Raw genomic sequence first — 22,577 nt, 5'->3', positions numbered from 1 at the left:
TGTTTAATATTTTGGTGCACTGGTGGAGATGTAAAGATATATATCCTACAGGATGCCAGTCTCATTGCCAATGTGATCATGATACTGTACACCGCGTCAAGGCAAACCAACCGTCTCAGACTGACCGAGCATTATGGAATTGTGAGACATTCAAATGGTAGCTGACTAGCTTCGTGTTTTCGCATAAAGCGTTGTTTTGGCTCTTCTTGTTTTGCAATTACTTACAATCTTTCACAGCCCTAGGTCAATATTATCACTCTTTACATTTTGCATTGGCCTTCGCACAATAATTACGACTATCTATCTACTGGCTTAGATATCTGGAGCAGGAGTTGAGTACCACACATTGATCAGAGGTACTAACGAATTTACTGGAGAGTGGTTGCATGGTAGATATATATGTAGTTTCTCAAACCCCTTGTATGGGTGTCCATTCTCCTGTCATTATTTCAGATACTAACCCAGAGTAAAGCCTTGAATATCACTGTCTAGAAGCAGCCTGTCATGGAGTAGCCAGGGTACTGTATTAAATCCCTCAATCCCGCTTGCACCCCGTAAACGTATACCTAGATTAACCGTCACTGATCAGCTCATTGACCCATCCACGCGATTGATGTATACGAACCGTAGCTTATAGGCATGGATACGCTTGTTGTGCATATCATGTAGCGCATCCGAAAGCACATGTTCAACCTTCTCCGAGGATAGGTTGAGAACCGGCTGTAATCCTCTGCTAGCAATCATCCGGAAGTCCATCTCGTGCAGCGCAGCCGACGTGGACGCCATCTGTCTCATTTCGACATCGTCCGACCAGTCAGACAATGGGGTTTTGCGAGTCGACTCCGAGACATCCTGGAACCCGGCCGTCTCCATCATGTCCCCGAGACGCGTGACCAATCCCACCTGTTGGCCCATAGTTCCCAGCATTTTGTCCGACAGCTTGTCAAATTGCAGGAGACCCTGCGCTTGACTCAACGATCCGTCGTCGCTGAGTGTATGGGGCCCCAGGTCGGCGATCTCGAGCCATCCCCCTGGCGCAAGGCTCCTGTTACTCTATGGTCAGCACGTGCCATGGACGACGGTTCTTAGGGTACAGGCACACTACTTACGCGTGTACCCGACGCAGCAGGTCGGGCCAGCTGTGGATAAAACCCACCAAGCCACGGATGTGGATGAAATCGACCTTATGTTGGGCAAGCCAGGTCCACTCGTTTTGGATGTCGGCCGCAATAAATTGACAATTAGGGACATCACTTGTACCGTGGGTCAATAAACGCACCACAGGTCAAAGGTGGAAATCAGGGGTCCTACCGTGCGTTGATCCCAGGGTTCAAGTCAACGCCAAGGACCTTTCAAAGTCAACGAAGCAGCTCCCGCCACAACCCCTCACTCTTCTGGACGAGACAGGATATTGGGCATACGGACCTGACATGAAGGATACGCCTTGGCTGCAATTGCCTGTCTTCAGCGCCCACGTCCACAGGATTTCACGATCGGAGAGTCTCTCACCGAACTCCGTTGCCCATACGCCAGCGCCGCAGCCCAGGTCGAGGACGCATTTCGGACGCTCAACGGGCGCCAAATGGAGCTTCCCATTGTTTGAGCGGACAAAGAACGCATGGCACAGTTCTACAGAGGGGTTCTAGGTGTGAGTATCTGGTTCAAATGGGTGGATGCCGCGCACGGCTTGGGTCTGGCCTGGCCGTACCGTCGTATAGCTGGTCTCCCTGCGCGGGTTAGATGGCGCTCGTTGGGCTGATAGTATGGATGGGGGACTCACTTCCTGGTGGGAAATCAATGCTGTTTGATGATCAGACGTGTTAGGAAGAAACAAAAGAAAGGAACGTGGGCTGCGCACCTTTATCCATCCTGCCCTGCTATGGTTTGCTTTGATAGGAACTGGGAACGATTGTCTCACAGAAACAAATCAATAGATAAGAAGCACGATCCTTTTACTCGTCTCAAGCTATACCAGCCTTAGGGGAGATAGAGCACTATCCATATTCCTACAACTATTGCACGCAAAATGTGCTGCGAACAAGAACTGGAACAGTGGCAGCAAGAGGGCCCCGATGTTTCGGGAGTAAGGAACGACTCACCGCTGCTTGGGTATCTCGGTTCGAGCCTTCATCCCTTGCTTGATGTGCCGCTGGACAGGTCGGTGTAGACGTGGGGGGTTGTCAGCCAACTCTAGCCCTCCCAAATTGCCGGTTGGATTTTTGGTGCACTGGCTAGGAGTAGGCAGATTGTCCAATAACACGAGTACGTAAAGTTAACACACTTGGCTCTACATCTAGACTTATATTGCGATCGTTACAAATGGTGTCTTTCTGCCTCTTAATGTTTAACGAGCCGTGTAATTTATATAAGAAGATCTATACACTATAACTCTCAAAAGATAGAATGATGTGTTTGCGGAGGCATTTGCTAGAAGACCTTGGATGCGATTTGCAGTTCGATTCGGGATGACTACGGTAATACAGCTGTAGCTGCATATAGAGAGTTAGCGGCGACCGCGTAGCTCGAGGAAGCGTAGCACTGCATTCTTATGTCAAGTAAACGTTCGAGTTACTGTCAATGAACAATCATAATGCCCGACCCCGTTGACCTCTACTGGCGGAACCCTGACCGGAACCATTGATTCAACGTGAGTAACTCGGCCTCATCGTCGACACCCTTGTTCTTGGCCTTGGCCGCTTGAGCTTTCAGGTAAGCTGGGACCGTAGTCGAAGTCGGCTCATCGCCGAAATATTTTCCGTTGGTTAATTCGCCGAAGTGGAAAAGACGACGCTGGTCCTCGAGCTCCGGGATGCCCGCCCCAAACATGTCCCACTTGGCCTGTCGCACATATCGCACATTCTTGCCCGTAGCTACCATTACGGTGTTTATCAGTCTAGGGCACGTTTGATATCGTACAGACGAAGGAGGGTATTCCACGTACCAGATTGGAATGCGTCGACGACCTGTGGGAAGGAAGAAGCGTCGCTCAAGGCGGGAATCACCTTGCCGTGGTACCTCTCCGGCGCCAAAAGCACGCCGTGGACAATGTCTCCAAAGTCCTTCTCCACGGCAACCCAGGGAACTGGCATATCGGTCTTGGCTCCCCAGCGTGGGGTACTGAGAGTCAGGTATCCCTCTGCGTCTGGAAATTTGGGAAACCCGCCGAAAACCCTCGCAAAATCTGTATTATTGAACAGTTCCATATACCATCCTGCGTAGACAGGACAGACGGATTTGAAATAGCCCGTGGCCATGGCGTATTTCTCAACGCGTGATTTCACTGGGGGCGTCTCAGTCAGCATCCTCCCAGTGTGTCCAGGATCAGGATGTGGAATTGAGGGCTTACTTTCGGCTGCTTTGGCAGTGACCTCGCCCTGCGTGAATGCGGAGGTGGATACGGCCGAGCTGTAGACGAGGTGCTCTACCGATCCAGATTCGACGATGCCATCAATGATGATTTTTCCAAGATCGAACTCGGTCGGCCCGTCGTCGCTCATAAACATCTATATATTCGTGCCAGACAAAAACATTAGAAGTATTTCAAACGTCCACCAAAGGAGGGTCTCACCGGATCCTCGGAGTTGGTGTTCACGAAAGCAGCCCAAGAGCCCGAAAAGGCTTCCTGCACCTGGCTCTTGTTCCATCCGTCTGCCTGAACCACCTCTGCGCCCAGGGCCTTGAGGTTTTGCGCTGAGGTTGACGAAGCATTTCGAGTGATTGCTCTGACAGCAAACTCGGTGTTTTGCAGCAGCGATCGGGCGACCGAGCCTCCCTGAGAACCAGTAGCCCCGTACACGGTGACTAGTGTCTTCGAAGCAGATGGGATGGTCATGTTGCCGAGCAGGATGAGGAATAGTGTTAGGGACTCTCGGCGTATCAATTAGGTCAATAAGTCAGTAGGTCAATAAGCCAGCTACCAGCAGCTGTCAGAATAATCCAAACCGTGGAATAGACACCTATACATAAGGGGATGAAAGTAAGAGGAGGAATAGCGCAGTTAGGGCTAGGGCATGCTCTGTGGTTTGCTTGGGCCCCCGCCGCATCCTAAGATTTTAGCATGAAGAACCCTCGGACAACTTGCAGATTGTACTACAACAGTTAACAAATGACCCATATCCGCCAAAACAGTGTGGACTGGTGGCACGAAGCACACCTAGTGGGAGGGGCAGTGCCGGAATCCGGGACAGGTATACTCTGTAGTGACCCTTGCAGAGACAGGTCGACGCAATGTGGGTGGATATCCCTGGCATCTACCACCCCGCCAGGCTCACCGCAACTTGGAATGATCCAGTCGCCGCAGGGAATGATTGCGGATGATCCTTACATCAGGGAACAGTTTTCCTGAAAAGGCTGCAGGGCAACACCCACGGTCTTGCGTTCCAACGACCCTCGTGGCTTGATATACGCTCCGGGGAATGGGTTCTGAATTCAATCAAGCAAAATGAATGAATTCCATCAATTTGAGCCCTATACCCTGACCTCTTTCGACCACGCCTTCCCACCAGCCTTTTATCATTTCGTGGCGCTTTCGTTCGCTATCCAAAAACCTCAGGATGCGATCCCCACTCTGGAGTCTGCCATCTTACGGATGGTCGGCGAGCTTCCCTTCCTCACGGGGGAAGTCGGCCCCTGCCCGGATGCTAAAAAGAACGGTGTAATGCGTGTCCAGCCTAGTCTCAATACTACAGACAAGAGTTCGATTGTGCGGGTCAAGGAGCATCCACGATTCGTCCTGTCCTCCACCCCGACACCGGGCAAGGGAACAGGCACAGGACAGCATCATGCCCGCTGCGTGGATTTATCGGGAGCTATTGTGCCCGAATTCGATTACTCGTCCATCTCGGCTCCTGTATTTCGTGCTCAGATCAACGTCCTCGCCGACGGCATAGTCCTCTGTCTGGCCATCAACCACATGGTGATTGACGGGACGGGGACGGGAGCCTTGGTCGACATACTCGCCACCGTTTGTCGAGAGGGTGAAGGGTCGGTGAACTATCTGCGCACGTGTGGCGCAATTCAGGAGAGCACCAGGCGTGATCTACAGGATATAGGAACACAAGGCCAGCTGCCCGACGGGGTCCAGTCTAGTGATGATCCTACCGATGGCGCGGGAGACATTTTCGAGCCTGGGAAATCGTATGCGAATCATACACTTGTGTTTTCAGACGCCCACGTGAAAGCGCTCAAGGGCCGATGTAATGCAATTCTGGCGGAGATGTTCCCAGCAGCTAGTACTGGGCCGCCCAATCCAGGGACAACAGTCAGAGACCAACGCTCACTCGTCTCATCCAATGATGTGCTCACAGCGCTATTGTGGATGAGTATCAGTCAAGTCCGATCGGACCCAACCCAACCACGAGAGCAGTCATCTGTGAGCGTCCCCGTGAATACACGGACGAGGTTCTCCCCCTCTCTACCCGATAACTATTTGGGAAATGCCGTGCTCGTGACCGAGAGTAAGCTAGCGTTATCAGAGTTACAATGCCTGAACGACGATGGTCATCTGGGGGAGACGTCTACTCAAGGCATCCGGCTACTTTCTCTGCTCGCTCATCGAGTCCGCTCAAGTATCGCCGCGGTGGATGACGAGTCTTTGAGAGTATCGCTCCGTCGAGCACACCACGCCAGTGACTGGGAAACACTACTCGCTCGCCCGGGCGACGTGGTCGTGTCTAGCCTGCGATCGTGGAACTCCTTCGGCTTGGACTTTGGCCCCACACTCGGCGGTATCGCCGCGCTAGAGCTCGTCCCTACCTTTGCTATTGAAGGGGAATGTATCATCAAACCATGTCGGTGTGACTCAAGTGGGAGTGGCATATGGGAGGTGATGGTTACTTTGAAGCCAGAGCATATGCACGCATTGAGAGAGAACCAGTTGATGAGATGCGTGCTCCAGTGTGATTATCCTGTGGAGGTCTACCGGGCCGGTTAGATTAATCAATCGGCATTAGTTTCGATAGTATTACCTTGCATCAAATAGCTTTCTACTGTCGTGTAACCCCGTCGCGCTCGCCAGCAATGTTTCAAAGTAGAAATAGGACGCGAATTCTCATTAGAATGGTCATATTCCCCGTCTATCGGCTTTGGGAAAGCACATGCAAGGCGCCTCGTGGTATGCAGCTAAGGGGGTGGCCACCGCCACATCAATCCTAGGACACGGCGGTTTTCTGACACGTTAACCCCTTACTGCAATGATCAACCAAGCTACCAAGTTGCATGCTCCCTTACGGGGGTGTTCGGTTGAATACCAAAGAATCCCACAGATCATGTGGTGCCGACTGAGGAAGCCCCAACAAGCCGCTTGTTAGGAAGGTTGTGGTGACTTTTCGGTTCTCATCACGGCGCCGACTTTGCAATTTTCGTTCTTGCTTGTTCCGCTTACCGACGCAATTAACGATGTCGCCCCTAGATGATGTAGTGAGTCCGTCCCAATGGATGCTTTGGAGGCTCACTGGGGCGGCTCTTGTTGTCACCCTAATCACCTCCGTCATCATTGTCGCTGCGGACCTTTACCGTCACTGGCAGAAGAGACGCTCTGTCGGCCAGATTCCTCTGATTCATGACGGGAGCTGGCTGAGCCCCAAACTCCAATGGCGGAGGCCATCCTTTGACGCAGAATCCGAGATGGCGCGCGCGTACAAGAAAGTAAGCTATCTTCACTGGAGGGATCAAATACCTCGCTCACCTCGGATTTTCGCGTGATCGCCTGTAGTATAGCAAAAACGGCAAGCCTTTTGCGTGGAAGACACAGAACGGGTTGGACATCGTTATTATCCTCCCGCCGGAATGCGGCAAAGAGTATTACAGCCTGCCGCGAGAAAAGTGCAGTTTCATGCACTGGGTTCGAAATGTGAGTCTGCGACGAGATAATGGCCGCTGCTAGAAGACCGGTTACTGATCTCGGAACGACCATCCAGGAGATGTTCTTGAATACCGTGGTGGATGTGACGTGGAGGGTCCCCGTTGAAGCCGTCCAGGTCAGCTCCCAGAGTGCTCCTATGGGTAGGTTTTCACCGGAGATTAGGAGTGCTGCCCCAACATTGATATTAACGCGCGCCCAATAGACCGTTTAGGCCGGGTTATTTTCGACCACCTCGACCGTGTCCTCCCCTTGTTCTTGCCAGGGCCTGGTGATCATGGTAAGTGTCGCAAAGCACCCATCCCAAAAGGGACGTTTCCGGCTCCAGAGCTAAGAGATCCCGTCGTCTAGAATGGCGCCAGGTCAATGGATCTGACATGATGGATTCTCTTGTCAGAGACCTCGCTCTCGGTTTGTTCTTCACCCCCGGGTTTGGAGAGGAAAGTGGGTTACGACGGCAAATGTCGGCATATATGGACGGACTCGCAGGCCAGTGGTTTGCCCGACAAGAAGCACCCTATATCCTTGAGCATCTAGTGTGGCGGCTCTCACCAACATGCCGAAGATTCCAGTCCACAATTCAGACCGTCAGGCAGATCGTGGTGCCCGAGGTCCGTCGCCGGATCCAGCAGATCAGAAGTAACGACAAGGACGGTTGCTTCCTCCTGTCCGATCTCTTGATTAAACAAGCGCTAAAACGTGGCACCTTCTGTCGCGAGGGCAAAACAGGCGAGCAGGAGACCCTCGAGGAGCTCATTGTCGACGAAATAATGTTCATGTATATGGAGACCGTGGCCCCGTTCCATCTCGTGACCACTTGCATGGTGTTCCGCATCATGCGCCACCCTGAATATGTTGCTCCATTGCGGGAGGAGCTAGACAGGGCCCTCAAGATTTGCGGTGGTGAATGGAGCTTCGAAATCTTCAACCACACTCCCAAGATGGAGAGCTTCACGCGAGAGATTCTGCGTCTCCACAATCCCACCTCAAGTAAGTCACCTCTTTGAATCAGCATGGCATCGTCCTGATATCGCTCCCCATTATCAGTCAGTGGTGCCCGATGTGTAATGGAACCCATCACGATCCCATCATTAGGCATGGCTCTAGAACGAGGGACACACATCAGCCTGCCCTCCCGATTCATCCACACCGATCCGGAAAATTACCCCGATCCCATGACCTTCAACGGCTACCGTTTCTACGATGAGGCCTCAGGGACTTGCAATGTGCAGAAGACGCTGGCACCGTCGGAGGCGTGGCTCCCATTCGGTATTGGAACCAGCGCTTGTCCTGCCCGGCTTTTGGGTACGCGAACATGCCAGGCGCTGTTTGCCAAGATCCTGATGGACTACGATGTGGGCCAGATGGACGACAAACACGTGCCTTTGCAGATGTGGTTGTTGGGAATCTATGTGCCAAGTCCCACCATCTCAATATCTGCCAGGCGACGAGATGCAAGGAGAACTCACGAGGCACTGGGTTCCAAGCTGAAGCCCGAGGAGTGAACGGCTTCGATAGAGATGTGGGCGGGTTTCCCTGATTAGAATTTTTCATGTGCAGGATTCTCGTTCAATAAACCAGTCCTTATTTTTTCAAACCACACTTCTTGCATAGTTATCATAGTGATTACGACGATATATTAATAGTTGTATGTTATCATCAAAATTTGGAGCCACTTGACATAGCGTTTCATCGTTCTCAGCTCCTTTTCGTTTCTTTATTGTTCGTTTGTGGAGTGTCCTGGTATCAAACGTTTTCCTTCTTGTCGTATTAGTGCATGTACGTCTTAGTCTGTTGAGACCTCCCTACCAATTCCAGAGTTTGGTTGAGAGAAGCTCATCAACAAAGGGATACATGTTTCAGTACCCTGCTCTGTGTACTCAATGCAAAGAGCACACACTGGTCATGCCAGGGGCAAGGGGAGGCATAGGTACACAATCTCATCTTGCCCGCACATCTGCACGGGACCAAGAGCCACGAAATTTCTAGAATACGGGCTCATTGCGGTGAGGGTGTTCTTCACTCCCGGGGCGGACCCACGCGTCTGTAAAGTAGCAGGGGGGCTTCAGGTCATCGCCAGACGCCACAGTACGGAATTCAACCCTTGCATCGAGGACTCACCCGGAGTGAATTGGGGGCAGGGCTGAAAAGGGGAGAGGGGCGTCCAAAACGCCTCACATGTTTTGCGCTCGAGGCGCTTTGCTAAGAAAAAACTCCATGTGGTGACTACCACGGGCGAGATATACAAGGGAACGAGTTGCTTGCTCAATCGGAATCCTACCTGGATACTGAACGGGACCATACCCTCATTAACGCTGTTCGTTGTGGTTGGATACTGTCACAGACTGTCTATAAGAGAAGGCCGGAACTGGTGCCATTGCCAGAACCTGGTTTCCCAGCCACCGTTGAAATGGTACCTGCTAGGGGTGGGAGCAGCACGATCGCCGTGGCCGCGAGATCTATGGCCGTCGAGAACCTCGAGTTGAGACAACGATCTAAGCGAGGTCAGCTGCTAGAATGATGGGACAGTTGCAGCGGGCGCAGGGTAGTTTGTGGCTCCAATTCTTCTGGTCTACAGCCAGCATGCGGTAGATGATCCCTACGTATGCAAGGAGGCTGCCGACCTGGCTGGCAAACGGTTAATGAAAGGGCAAAAGAGCCTTGATGAGGAATGGTTGATGATTATAGCGCCGGCAATAAATATTAAATGCGGATTGTTGACTGAAAGCCATGCTCTGAGTTACTCTCCATTGTGCTCTCTCACTTCTCTTGTCGTTGGTGACCGCACTCCGCGATGGATCTCTCCAACCACATATCACTCTTCGATACTAAAGCAACTGCCCTGACTAGCTGCACCTCGATACCTCTAGATGGCGAACGGGATGACTCTTTGGGCTTGGCTGGCGCCATTTACCGGAGAGCCCAGGAGAACCCCAGTGCGCCGGCCATTGAATTCGACGGCGAAACAATCAGTTATGCGCAACTACACTGCCGTGCAGCTTTGCTTGCTAAACAATTGACCCGAAAGGGAGTTAGCCGGGAAGAGGCAATCGGAATCATGACCGGAACCGGGTTCGAGCAGATCGTGGCCCAGGCTGCGGTGGTTTATGCCGGGTGCACTTGCTGCGCTCTCGACCCAACACTGCCGTTCGCGCAGCTGCAATATCGCTTGACCAACGCCGGAGCTCGGATCTGTCTGGTCGATCAGGAAAACAGCAATCGGTTGAAGGAGTTCGAGGTGATCGCGATCCGACTCGAGGGCATCACGCCGAGCCAAGTAACCGCTGAGTTGGCAGTGCCGCCGAGGGCGATGGGCACTGAGCATCGAACCCACCTGATGCACACCTCTGGTTCGACGGGCAAGCCCAAGACGGTTCAGATCCAAGCAAGGGCTCTACTGCATTTATCTCGGGATGATCGCAATGTGCCCATCGGGTATGAAGACCGGACGGCTCAGATGGCCATGGTCAGCTTCGATATCTCTTTGTTCGAGATCTGGGTGACCTTGCTACGTGGGGCCACGATTGTGCCCGTCTCTCGCACCCTGCTGTCGGACGTGGCGCGTTTGGCTCGCACATGGCGTGAGCTTCGGGTGACTGTCATGCTGGTTCCCGCATCGCTGCTACCTATGGTCGTCTTCGCCATGCCCACCGTGTTCTCCGGCATGCAGGTGGTCTATAGCGGTGGCGAGATGCCAAACCTTCCCGCGATGAAGATGGCCCTGGAGCAAGGGCCCCCCAACCATCTTTTCAATTGCTACGGTCCTACGGAGTGTTGTATCTTCTCTCTCGTACACGAGGTCACCCTGAAAGACACGAAGAATAGTGTTTGTCCGCTCACCCGGCTCATCTCGGACACTCGGATCGAGATCCTGGATCCCAGCGGCCAACCCGTGCCGGATGGAGATTCCGGTGAGCTCTTCATCGGGGGTGACGGCGTGTCTCCCGGGTATGTCAACCTGGCCGATAAGACCGCCGAACGATTCGTGACCACGCGCCAATACCCGGCACTGCCTTCGGGCTGCAACTTCTACGCCACCGGCGATCTGGTCCGCCGGACCGGGACCGGGGAGATCTACGTTCACGGCCGCATTGATAACCAGGTCAAGATCCGGGGGTACCGCGTGGAGCTGGAAGGCGTCGAGGCGGCTATTATGGACACGGGCCTCGTCACGACCACGGCCGCCTGCAAGGTACAGCGGGGCGATGACGATCTCGGGGCTGCCTTGGTTGCTTTCGTCATTCCCAAGAACCCTAATACGTTCACCCCAGACCAACTCACCGATGCGCTGAAAGTGCAAGTAGCCGAGTACCTGGTCCCGCAGGTCGAGGTATGCACCGAGATGCCGCTCAACGGCCATACCAAGATTGACCGAGAACGGCTAGTCCGCGAGTTCCTCGAGGCCGCGACGAAGCGCCAATTGGAGATGGCGGGAACCCAGGACGCGTCGACAACGATCAGCAGGCTCCGAAAGATTTGGCATTCCGTTCTGCCCGGCTGTTCACGGCACATCGAAGACGGAGACACGTTCCACGCGCTGGGCGGCACCTCCCTCCAGGCCGCCATGCTGCTGATCCGCATGAAGCGCGAGTTTTCCGTGGAATTGACAGCCGTCATGGTGTACGAGCAATTTACGTTGGCTCAGATGGCGCGCTATGTCGACGAGGGTGGCGCCAAGTATACGATCCATGCGGCACACAACCGGGCCTATCGCCAGGACGTCGATATCTACAAGTCCCTGGCTCTCCAGCCTCTGTCGGGTCAGCCGCCGCAATGGGACGGCCCCTTCGAGGGCCGCATCTTTATGACCGGTGCCACCGGGTTCGTGGGCGCCTTCCTGCTTCAAACCCTCCTGACCCTCCCCGAGGTCAAGATGGTTGTGTGCCTGGTGCGGGCGAAAAATGATGAGAAGGCCCGAAACCGCGTCATGGGGGTTCAAACACAATATAACCTGTGCCAAAGTTCGGTGGACTATTCGAAGCTGGTCGCCGTGGCTGGGGACCTTGATAGCCCAACCTTAGGGCTAGGCGGGGAGCTCTTCCACCAACTCGGCTACTGGGCCTCGTGCATCTTTCATTCTGGGGCGCATGTCAACTACGCCCAGCCGTATCAGTCTCACCGTGACGCCAATGTCTTGGGAACAGCGAATATCCTCCGGTTCCAAGCCACCGGCCGGCCCAAGCGGCTGTTCTACCTATCGACGCTCAATATCTACGGGCCCACCGGTCTGGTCGACGGGTACACTCGCGTGGGGGAGAACGATCCGATCACAAAGTTCATGGATGCCGTGCAGTACGACAATGGCTACGCACAGAGCAAGTGGGTAGCGGAGAAGATGGTCATCGACGCCATTCGAGACAACTTCCCCATCAGCATCTTCCGCCCCGGCGCCATCTTCTGCCACAGCAAAACCGGCACTGGCAACGGGACGGACTTTGTCGCCCGTCTGATGGCTAGCTGTATGCGTCTCAAGCATTACCCCACCATGCCCCAGCAAAGCAAGAACTTCGTCCCCGTGGACTACCTGGTAGACGCTATCCTGCACCTGTCCCGACAGCAGTGTAGCCTCGGGCAGGCATATAACGTCGTCCCGACACTCCACGAGCAGCCAGAAAATGAGATGAGAGACATGTTTCACATGCTCGAGAAGGCCTGCCAAACCCCAATGAAGGAGATGCCGTATGATAAGTGGCTGGAGCTGCTCAAGACCCTGGATGACAACAATGATCCTCTCCGTCCCCTTCTCCCCATGCTGGAGGAAAAGGTCTTCGAAAACCACTGCCGCTGGGAAATGTACTCCAAAATGCCCATCTACGGAACCGAGAACTTGACGCGGGATCTCCGCGATGTGCCGGGCCTGGCACAGTTCCCCGTCTTGGATCAACCCCTTCTCAACCGTTTCCTGTCCGAGCTCAATCTGATTTGAGTGGTGAACACGTTGGATTTGACCTCGGGATATACAGTGCCCTAGGTTTCGGTCACCAAGTCGCGACAGAGAATGTCATATTACCCTTTCCTCCTGATTGTTTTGGTCATGACCCGATCTGCCTTAGCACAATCATGGAGTTAATTTTCCCAGTGTCTATCGAACCCCCAGAATGGAGATTCTCATTGCGTTTTATGACATAGGTGTTGTAAGCTATTGGCTAATCCTCGTAGAAATCCGTACTTCTCACCACTGGTAGTGACCATTCTTATCCAGTCTGCGTCTGAGCACATTGACTTGGCTGTGGCATTATCGAGAACTTCCCAGTTTATGACACCAATGGGCCCCTGGTAGATTTTATTGAGCTATCAGACAGCGTGACTTAGATGCTCTAAGTCGCCGGAAGTGAAATCCGGAACTTACACGTAATGCAGCTACATAACTCCAGTTAATATCATTTGATAACAAGCAAGGGACAAAGTACCAGCTTGGGCACTGGTTGTAACCCAAGGGGTTAGCATACCGAAAATATATAGATAGCGCACATTACACCAGGGTTACCTCAAATCTCAGCAAAGAAATTTCCCCTACCTACCTATCATAGTCAGCAGTGGTGGGCCGGTTTAGGGAAGGAAACCCTGCAGAATGCATGCAGGTGTATAAGGGTTGATTACAATGGCCGACCAGGTGGACGGGTGGGTAACAAGCCGCCACCTAAGACACAACTCCTATGGGTATCGCTTCGTAAGCGTACTGGTAGCTGCCAGTGTTAATCGATCTTATGTTGGTTATGGCGAGAGAAGACCTGAAACGAGGTGGGTGGATTCCAACTTTCGGTATGCCTGCGAGGGGCTGTGAGCCACCTGTCCACATAGTCCACCGCACAACTTGGCTTTCACCCCTTACAGATCGTTGGTAGGATTAACCATAACCCATTGATTTTTAACGTTGAGGCGGAAAAGGGGAAATGGTGCAACGTAGAGGGGGCGCGACTGACCTTCTACCCGAGCCCAGGAGCGATCCCATGTTCACTCTCGCTTCAATATATTCATCGTCGCGATAGGTAGGTAGTGCACCTCTGCGAAAATGGATCTTGCAGCCTTACTCCAAGGTGCTGACGCCGTGGGCGTTGCCGTCCTGACAACAACTCTGCTTTTGCTCACATACTATGCCCTCGACACCAAACCCACAGGGCTCCCTCGAGTGAACACGCCGAGCTGGCTTGACCTGTGGTCGAAAAAGGCGCGGCAGAGTTTCATTAAAAATGCCGAGGGGCTGGTCAAGGAGGGATTCTCCAAGGCAAGTCAAGCCCCTCTTCATTCAAACTTGCCACACAGGGCTCCTGACTTCCGACGGGCCTCGCCCCAAAGATAGGCTCCGATCTTCTGGATTATGACCGATAGCGGATGGAAAATTATTCTTGCCCCAGAGTACGCCAGTGAAGTTCGCAAATTCGAGGAACATGGCACGGTGCTCTCCTCGAAGGACCAGTTTCATGGCGATATACCCGGGTTTGAGCCGTTCAACGCAGGGAGTCTGATAGAGCTCCAGCTGGTCAAATACATGGCCAAGAAAAGCTGCTCCAAGTCTGCTGGTTAGTGGTTTCCTATCTACATTATTTCCAATTCTGTCTTGTCTATCTATATATCTATCCTTTCCCCTCCAGTCGACACCCAGAAGGCTTCTCTAGTCTGACCGTACCATGGCACAGGTCATGTTTTTAGTTCCCTATCATTGGAATCCGGTCGTGTGGTGCAAGAGATGTGCAGCGATGATCCGAGTACGTATGAATCAGCATGTCTCCATAAACCAGCAAGAATTCGGAATGCAGAGGTTGACAGTAGAACGAACCAGATTGGAGACCTATTCAGGCGGAGTCGACAGCCGTGCGGATGATTGCGCATTTGACAGCAGCGGTGTTTGCCGGTCGTCAGTTATGCCGCAACTCCGAATGGATAGATATTACCATCCAATATTCGCTGACTGCCATGGTGGCTGCTGAGCAGCTCTGGAGGTGGCCCCGGCTGGCACGGCGAATGGCAGCCCGATTCCTACCGTCATGTCGACTGCTCTCGGCGCAGGTGCAGCGAGCGAACGAGCTGGTCTCAACAACCTCACAAGCTCGAAAGGACGAAACCACCGCTACGCAACAAGCAGGAATGGAGCAGTCTACGAGTTATCATGATGGTCTCGAGTGGATGGAGGAATATGCCCGGGGGCGTCCGTATCGCCCGGGGGTTACCCAGCTCGCGGTCACTCTGGGGGCCGTAGACACGACAAAAGACCTCTTGATGCAGGTGCTGTATGACATCGCGGGAAAAAGTGATTTGATGGATGCGCTGCGGCGGGAGATCGTGGCTATAGTGTCCGAGCACGGCTGGACAAAGACCACTATCGTCAACCTGCAGCTGATGGATAGTATGATCAAGGAGAGCCAGCGGCTGAAACCTGTCGGAATCAGTAAGTTGTGTACTAGAACGCCCCTGGGGTGTAATTCCCTTTTAACCCCCCTCCTCCTCCTTCTTCACTGAATCCCAGTATCTATATAAATCGATGATCCGTCCATAACCGAGATCTAACAATGATAGCCGGAATACGGCGCACGGCCGCGAGCGATATCCATCTTTCCGACGGCGGCATCGTGCCCAAGAACGTACCGTTTGAGATCTCCAACATGCACATGTGGGATGATGCCGATCTATATCCCGACCCGCTCTCTTTTCAAGCCGACCGATTTCTGCGTTTACGTCAAGTGCCAGGACACGAGGCAACCGCTCAGCTGGCTTCGCTGTCAGCAGACCATTTGGGATGGGGACTGGGGAAAAACGCTTGTCCGGGACGGTTCTTCGTTGCTATGGAGGTCAAGGTTCTCCTTTGCCACCTCATTCTGAAGTATGACTGGAGGCTCGAGGATGGGTGCATATCGGAAGTCCGTCGGTATGGGACATTTCTCTCGGCGGACCCCGAGGGGACACTGCTCGTGCGCAGACGACGCGAGGAAGTCGATCTGGATGGGCCCCTGGTATGAAGGGACGGCATCCGTGAGGATTGGGCCCAATTGGACATTGTCTAGTCGTCTTGGTAATGGGGATATAACGAACGGATGGCATTTGAATGCAGGGGGCAAGCCGATGGTCGGTATTGCCCGCAGGGGTCTAGTAAATTTGGTTTCTCGAGCGTTCCCCAAAAACCCTGGACAGAAAGAAAATTGATAGTTTCTTGGAGTATCTTGTCACAGGTTATCTTGAACTGCCTTCCCTAGCCGTATATTTGACTTTCATTTGCCACAGAAATATCGAGAATCTCAGGAGTATCAGAATGTTTGGCCACGAGACATACTCTGTATGAGCTTCCTACCCAATAACCATTAGTTGGTGATCACCGCGAGGCCTTCTCAACACCCACTAGCCCTATTAGAATAATATGCCTAAGATTCCAGTGTTATTACGTTGAGCAAAGTGCCGGTAATAACAGTGCTAATCACCCCGCTGACATACCAGGGCCCTTTCCGGCTGCCAAAGCTCATACAAGCCTAAGGTGCAGGCCAAAACATCGATTGCATGCGCCGTATTGCCAGTAGCATGCTTTCCGGATCTTTTGGCCTTGGAGGTTGATAGGCTCAGAAGGAAGGGAAGCATGGCGTCACTGTGCCCGGTTTATCTCGGGATGATTGTACTCTGTCAGCTTCTTTTGCCGGCGTTGCCTTGTTGTCTTAGGTTTATTCACTGTTGGAAGTTGGTGTTACTGGTTATTTATATTCAGGTGATAGCACTTGAACAGACTGAACTCCAAACGGTCTAGATGTATACTATTGAACCATAACACGGCAGTGTTCCTTGGTCTCCACCGGTAGACGACTATACAAGTTTCGACAGGGTAGCTGGATCCCAGCAGACGCAAATTCATATCTGCTTCACACCAACATCAGCCACCAGAATAAAAGTATAGGCTAATTTGATACGACCTTATCAGGATATATATAGTGCAAGTCACTTTTAGTTTGTAATATAACTCCGTGCTTTTATGGATAATGGCCACCGAATGCTCTTGTGAATGCCACCAGTAAGTTTCGAGCTAAAAATACAGTAAGATAATACAAATATCACTAATTGTAAGTTAAAATGGTGACTAAAAGTATAATTGATCCCATCGTACTAATCTCAAGGATGATAGGGAGGTGAAAAACTGGGAGAGAATGGATGATCGAATGGCCAAGTGTGGTCAGTGCCCTGCCCTCAACCATAATAAGCTGTCAATATAGTAGACCGCCAATTACCCGTGAAATTTCAAGTGGGTACATGAATGTCATTTGGGAGGGAAAAGCCTAAAGTGACTATGTCACTACTCAATTAGTACTACGGCCTCAGATCATTAACCTGCACGGATGGGATCAGCACCCGTCCCCACGGAGCTTGCCAGAACGTCGCAAGGCTATTATTATAATTGGCCACGCGGCGCGGGGCATATCGCTTACAGTCTCGCACACGAGACGGTGAGTCGAAGCTGGGGCTGAGGTTGATATCGTAGAGTTCCGGGTGTCCCCGTAGACATTTACATATATATACACACGGCCTGCAATTAGCCAATTTTAAACCAGGGACGATATAGAAATCAAAATGGCCGAACTCGGAACAGCAGCAGCAGTGATTCAGGTTGCTGGGGTAGCTGCCACGGTCTCCACGGAGCTATACGATGCTCTTTCAAAGATCAAGAATGCGCCACAGGAAATCCTCAATCTGGTGAATGACATGGAATCACTGGGCACTATTTTGTCAAATTTGCAATCGGCTCTAAACTCGCCTGAAACACAGGTGGTTGTTGACCAAGATGACGAAGTCAGAAGAGCAATGGCCGGTCTGCCGAGTCTTATAGAAAACTGCGAGCAGAGCTGCAGAAGAGTCTTGGACAAGGTTGGTCCGTTTAACCAAGGTAATGGACAGGCGAACAAGCAAGACGATGAAAAGAAACTATCAATTCTGTCAAAACGTCGGTCTTTTCTGTGGTATTTCAAAAGAAAGAGTATTCTGGAATCTGTGTATGAGCTCCAGCGCACGAGGTCCATCCTATCTGCCGCAATGGGTAGCGTCACCTTGTGAGTGCCTGGTTCTAGTCTCGAGGCTTGAGGTAGAGTCTATGAGTGCTCACGGAACATAGCATCCTTACAATTAGAACCCCCGGTCAGGCTGCTCCACCCTACGACGCAAAGCAAATATTTGACGACGATACCGGCTCCGCTGTCATGAAATGGATGGCCTCGGTGGAATCCGAACAGTTGACCATGGCCGGCAGTGACTTATTTTCCATTGCAGAATCAGTGCCCATTATACCCACTGACCCTCAGCTCACCGAGAACCTTCTTTCAACCGTCAGGGCCGGTAAAACAATGGTTGCAGAGTTACTGCTAGATCGAATTGACGTCAATTCTCGGAGTTCCCGAGATGGGCGGACTGCGCTCTCTGTGGCCGCCGAACATGGCAATGCCAACATGACCAAAATGCTCCTTGACCACGGCGCTGAAGTGGACATCGCCCAGTTCAGTCGAAATGTGTCCGAGGGATTGGGACCAGACTGGATTGGCGGGCGCACCCCGTTAATATGGGCAGCCAGTCGATCTCACAGCCACATTGTGGAGCTTTTGCTGAACCATGGAGCGAACCCAAACAAAGCCAACAGCGCCGGGCGATTCCCCCTGCATTTTTGCTGTATGAGGGATGATCGGAAATCCGCGATGATTCTACTTGAGCACGGTGCGGATGTGAATTGTCGAAGTCTTCACCATGTACGTTGCCCGTCTAATCGCACCGATAGCTATTTCTCTGTCTAACCTCGATTATAGGGCTGGAGACCAATCCACGAAGCCGGACTAAATAGAAACCACGCATTGCTGCAAATGCTGCTCGAGTATAAGCCATCACTTGATGTTAATATCGAACCAAACGGGGGCTGTTCGGCCAAGGCCCCAATACACATGTTCGTCGGCCACAAAATGCCAGAGTCCACAAAGCTACTCCTCGACAGGGGAGCAAACCCTGACCTCGGAATGTTAGAAAACACTACTGCTTTGCATCTTGCAGCAGCTGAAGGCTGGCTGGAAGGGATAGACCTGCTCCTAAAGAAGGGTGCCTCAATTGATGCGCAGGACGCGCTCCTCCTGGAAACGCCATTGCATAAGGCGGCCCGCAATTGCCAGCTGCAATCGTGTGAGCTTCTGCGCGCACATGGCGCCAATGAAAAACAGCTGAACATTGATGGACTGGACTACCAGGCTATTTTGCAGTATGCGCAGGACTACCCAGATGATTGGAATGTGCCTCATGTGCGATTCTGCTTTCTCAGCGAGGGTAAATCACGGGATTAGTGGTTTCTTTTGTTTGTAAGATTTTTGCCTGTCCGGACTGTATCACTACGCAATATGAATATACTTCGATCAAGGTATTGTCAAGAACAGAGACACCAACCTCCAGCTTTCTTCGCATGGCCACCGACATGCCTTATGTGCGTCCGCTCAGCATCCATAGAATGGCTTCCAGGCCAAATGCGTGATAACATACGAAGGCGTGAACGAACCACTGCCCAACTTGCACTCGGGAACATACCATGCCGAAATAGAGCCCTCCACAATGTCAATCGGGTTTTATAACATACAGACAATGGTGGCCTACAGAACGCTATCCTCATGGACTACGTTTACCTCCAATGTCGAGAAGATTTCCAATCCCCAAGACGATGAGCCACATGGTGGCAGACAGCGCGTCTATCTTCGTCCGAATTTTGAACCAAGCTACCCCACAAAGTCAAGGGAACATGTCGTGCTCGGCAATTAGCATGACGTGCAGGGCCGCTGGCACCAGCATGTAAGCCAGGTGATGTCGACGATCTGGGCAAAGGGAATGATGGGTTTGGAGATGGGCGGCTTCGAGGCCACCAACAGCTGTAGCCCCAAGTTCCTAGACATCGGGTAACGCAGCCTTTTGCGCTTCAAGAAACTAGGGCTTTTCATGCCTGCCAATACGGATGTTTAGGGCAAATTGCGGCCTACATGTTCGACCTCCAACTTGGAATGGCCTTCTGTCCGACAATTATGAGACAGTGTTGCTCCGGCAAGTAGAGGGCCGGGTAACAGGATGGGCCCTGGAGTACAGTCCGGCGGCTTTTTGGGATGATGCCCAAGCGCCAGGGGTTGTGAGTGTCCGCGAATGTCTGTGGCACTTGGGCCACAAGGTACAAAAAGCCCATTAATCAAAGAACAATTTGGCCCGATGGGACTGAGCTCGTAGGTTTTAGGTAGAAGAGAAGTGGATGGCTGACAGCTGGAGCATGATCTACTTCTTCAACAGAGCACTGTTTACTTTCAATTCTTGGAAATGAAGGATATGAGAGCTATATACAAAAGCTTCTAGTACATACGACCATAGGGTGTGGAGAACAGGGCTTCCCGTCCGCTCAGCCGTACTTAAGCCACACGCCGGCCGGTTAGTAGTATGGTGGGTGACCACATGCGAATCCCGGCTGTTGTATGTTTTTTAGGTTCGATTTTTGTTGTTTGAATTCTTTAATACGTTGTGTGTGATGCCTGAGAAATTAGGAATAATATCCATCAAATAGCCACTTGTAGTAATATAAGAGGACTTTCTGGGTCGTCCATTTACAATAAAATGGCAAGACAGCCGGGCTCCCTTGGTGATGATATTCGACTGAATTTTTGATATACCCGAGAATCAGTGTTAGTTACGCTTTCTTAAAGAAAAAAGCATTGACCCTGGTGCGCTTGAGAGGCGTTCTATGGTTGTTCTTCAGATCATAAATTGGAGTTTTCTTTGGAACAAGAAACTCTTCCAGCAGGTATTTTTATGTACACATGTACCTACCTCAATAAGCTCTTCACTTGGCTGTGAATAGCCCTCAGAAAAGTGATAATGTAAAACAAGAGTCGCCTTTTCTTCATGATTTGAAGTTGTGAAGATATTCCTGTTTCTTCTTTGACAGCCCTTTCCATAATGATCTAACTACCCTGCACAGGACTGGTTGAGAAATCCAGATATTGTCACATAAACGGTCTACGCTATGCAAGTATATAGTTCAAACTATGGCTGAATATGATTTGACAACAGGGTAATTTAAAAACTATAGAAAGCTCAATAGAAGCAGTTGCGAGTTCTTCGAGATTGCCAGTGTCTAGTCGATGAAACTCATGAAACTCATATCAAGACGAGAACCAGCATAAAACCCTCGGGTCGAAAAACTCAGCTGTTCATTGTCAGACCACTGATATTAGCAGTCTGAGATTGGATTCCCACTGTCATATTCGCGCCGTTGTTGAATACCATTGTCGGGACAGTCGCCTGTGATGCTATGGATCGCTCCGGACTTCTGTCCCATAAGTCCAAAACCGCTCTCGTACAAGCTGCCGCCGAGGCAGCTGCGTAGTCCTGCCACAGTTTGTTCTTATGGCTGTCGGCGTAGTCACAGACGCCTTTGACTATGACGGTGGGGAGATACTCCCAGAGACCGGCACTTTCCATATCGAACCCAATCGCGTTTTCGGTTTGAAACATATGCTCCCGATAATTTGCACACTTGATGATGGCATTTCCCGATTCTATGGTTCCAAAATGAAGGGCTGGCGAGGTAAGCACCTGGCTCTTCAGCCTGTCCCGCTGAATCAAATACTTCGAGTCACATCCCAGCTGATCGCACAATGTCTCTCGAGCAGCTTTGCACGATCCTAATTGAGATTTGCAATGGCAGCGTTTGCTGTCGTAGTGCTTATGCAAATAGATAGGTTCGAAAAGCTTGTCCTTATCTGAGCCAGGGTACGATGACATTTGAAACTCAGGTTTAGTAAGAAGCCGCGAGAGGTATCTGGCAGTGTTTTCTCTCAGAGGGGTCTTGTACGACTCCAGCTTCTTGATAAATCCGCGGATTTCGGGACTTTGCCTTCCAAGAGTATCTTCCATTCGACTCCTCGATTGCAGGCCATCCTGATATCGTCTTCCAAGGTCAGGGTTTATGGCCTTTCTGCCAATGATAACATCCCCGAGTATTATTTCGTGCTTCTTGTCATCTCGGGGGCTCCCACCACAAATGCCGACCAACAGGACCAGTTGAAGGTTTGCAAAGGAATAACGAAACCTTTGCGCAAAATTTGCCGTTTCCACTAGCCCCATGCCGGGTAAATGCCCTAGAACAACCCTGTGAGGACCGATCTTTCCAGCTGTGTAGGAGCCAGTGTCCGTCGATGCTTGTGTGAAGTGAGAATCATTATCAAAACCATCGATTTCATCAAACATTCCTCTCACAGCCCGTGACTCCAGAGGTAGAGCGCAGAGAATTCCGATATGGAAGTGTGAATTATCGACTGTCGCGCCGGGTGACATGATGCTTTGTGGTGATGACCCAAGTACCGTGCTGTAAAAAAACCACGATTAAATGAATCTTTAGGGAGGTGTATCCCCTTTTTGTGCTTTGGAGGGTAGAAGAGGGGATGTCAGGCCGCTATACATTAAACAAGGCTCTGCAACAACCTTGCAAGACTATTACATTTAGCAGCTACGGTATGAAGGGCTACACCAATACCCTTTCAGTATTGAATCTGTTTGGGAGAAAAGCCTAGTGTGGTTTTACCACTTTGAGCAAGCTGCATGAGAATTTATTAATCCTATGTAATGTATAAGCCAATATTCATTACTAACTCAGCGGACTTGGTTTATGATACCCCTTTGGCCGCGCGGGAGTCCTATATCTCACCCTTATAATTACTATGCAGTTCTGCGCTTCTCTTTTCCATTCTTC

The 22,577-nt window shown here is 51.5% G+C and overlaps 7 protein-coding genes across 7 annotated transcripts; 4 read left to right on the top strand and 3 right to left on the bottom strand.

The window, feature by feature from the left end:
• Positions 1-535: 535 nt before the first annotated feature.
• Positions 536-1,868, bottom strand: P168DRAFT_322182 (class I SAM-dependent methyltransferase; the record flags this gene model as incomplete). Its single annotated transcript, XM_024840542.1, has 7 exons — positions 536-566; positions 626-1,045; positions 1,110-1,253; positions 1,422-1,629; positions 1,709-1,727; positions 1,781-1,800; positions 1,859-1,868. The coding sequence occupies 7 exons, from the start codon at positions 1,866-1,868 to the stop codon at positions 536-538; spliced, it is 852 nt and encodes a 283-aa protein (XP_024689167.1).
• A 742-nt stretch (positions 1,869-2,610) lies between these two features.
• Positions 2,611-3,832, bottom strand: P168DRAFT_299953 (NmrA/HSCARG family protein; the record flags this gene model as incomplete). The annotated part of the gene is made up of 4 exons (XM_024838380.1): positions 2,611-2,870; positions 2,942-3,280; positions 3,347-3,503; positions 3,569-3,832. The coding sequence occupies 4 exons, from the start codon at positions 3,830-3,832 to the stop codon at positions 2,611-2,613; spliced, it is 1,020 nt and encodes a 339-aa protein (XP_024689166.1).
• Positions 3,833-4,441: 609 nt separating this feature from the next.
• Positions 4,442-5,932, top strand: P168DRAFT_285249 (uncharacterized protein; the record flags this gene model as incomplete). Its single annotated transcript, XM_024836189.1, has 1 exon — positions 4,442-5,932. The coding sequence occupies one exon, from the start codon at positions 4,442-4,444 to the stop codon at positions 5,930-5,932; it is 1,491 nt and encodes a 496-aa protein (XP_024689165.1).
• A 464-nt stretch (positions 5,933-6,396) lies between these two features.
• On the top strand, positions 6,397-8,364 carry P168DRAFT_322179 (cytochrome P450; the record flags this gene model as incomplete). Its single annotated transcript, XM_024840541.1, has 6 exons — positions 6,397-6,645; positions 6,713-6,850; positions 6,918-7,002; positions 7,065-7,139; positions 7,211-7,849; positions 7,907-8,364. 6 exons carry the CDS (start codon positions 6,397-6,399, stop codon positions 8,362-8,364), a joined length of 1,644 nt encoding a protein of 547 aa, XP_024689164.1.
• Positions 8,365-9,653: 1,289 nt separating this feature from the next.
• On the top strand, positions 9,654-12,954 carry P168DRAFT_275880 (antibiotic synthetase; the record flags this gene model as incomplete). The annotated part of the gene is made up of 1 exon (XM_024835523.1): positions 9,654-12,954. One exon carries the CDS (start codon positions 9,654-9,656, stop codon positions 12,783-12,785), a length of 3,132 nt encoding a protein of 1,043 aa, XP_024689163.1. The 3' UTR covers positions 12,786-12,954.
• Positions 12,955-14,638: 1,684 nt separating this feature from the next.
• P168DRAFT_243945 (cytochrome P450) lies at positions 14,639-15,813 on the top strand (the record flags this gene model as incomplete). The annotated part of the gene is made up of 2 exons (XM_024833896.1): positions 14,639-15,254; positions 15,374-15,813. Coding segments are annotated over 2 exons (1,056 nt in total), but the record flags the coding sequence as incomplete, so codon positions are not given.
• A 5,145-nt stretch (positions 15,814-20,958) lies between these two features.
• On the bottom strand, positions 20,959-22,162 carry P168DRAFT_307474 (5'-methylthioadenosine/S-adenosylhomocysteine nucleosidase family protein; the record flags this gene model as incomplete). The annotated part of the gene is made up of 1 exon (XM_024839109.1): positions 20,959-22,162. One exon carries the CDS (start codon positions 22,160-22,162, stop codon positions 21,029-21,031), a length of 1,134 nt encoding a protein of 377 aa, XP_024689161.1. The 3' UTR covers positions 20,959-21,028.
• Between the last annotated feature and the right edge of the window lie 415 nt (positions 22,163-22,577).

The sequence above is a fragment of the Aspergillus campestris genome (assembly GCF_002847485.1).
Source record: "Aspergillus campestris IBT 28561 chromosome Unknown P168scaffold_14, whole genome shotgun sequence".
Taxonomy (NCBI): Eukaryota; Fungi; Ascomycota; class Eurotiomycetes; order Eurotiales; family Aspergillaceae; genus Aspergillus; species Aspergillus campestris.
Note: the sequence above shows the minus strand (reverse complement) of the source record. Positions and strands in the feature narration are given on the sequence as shown.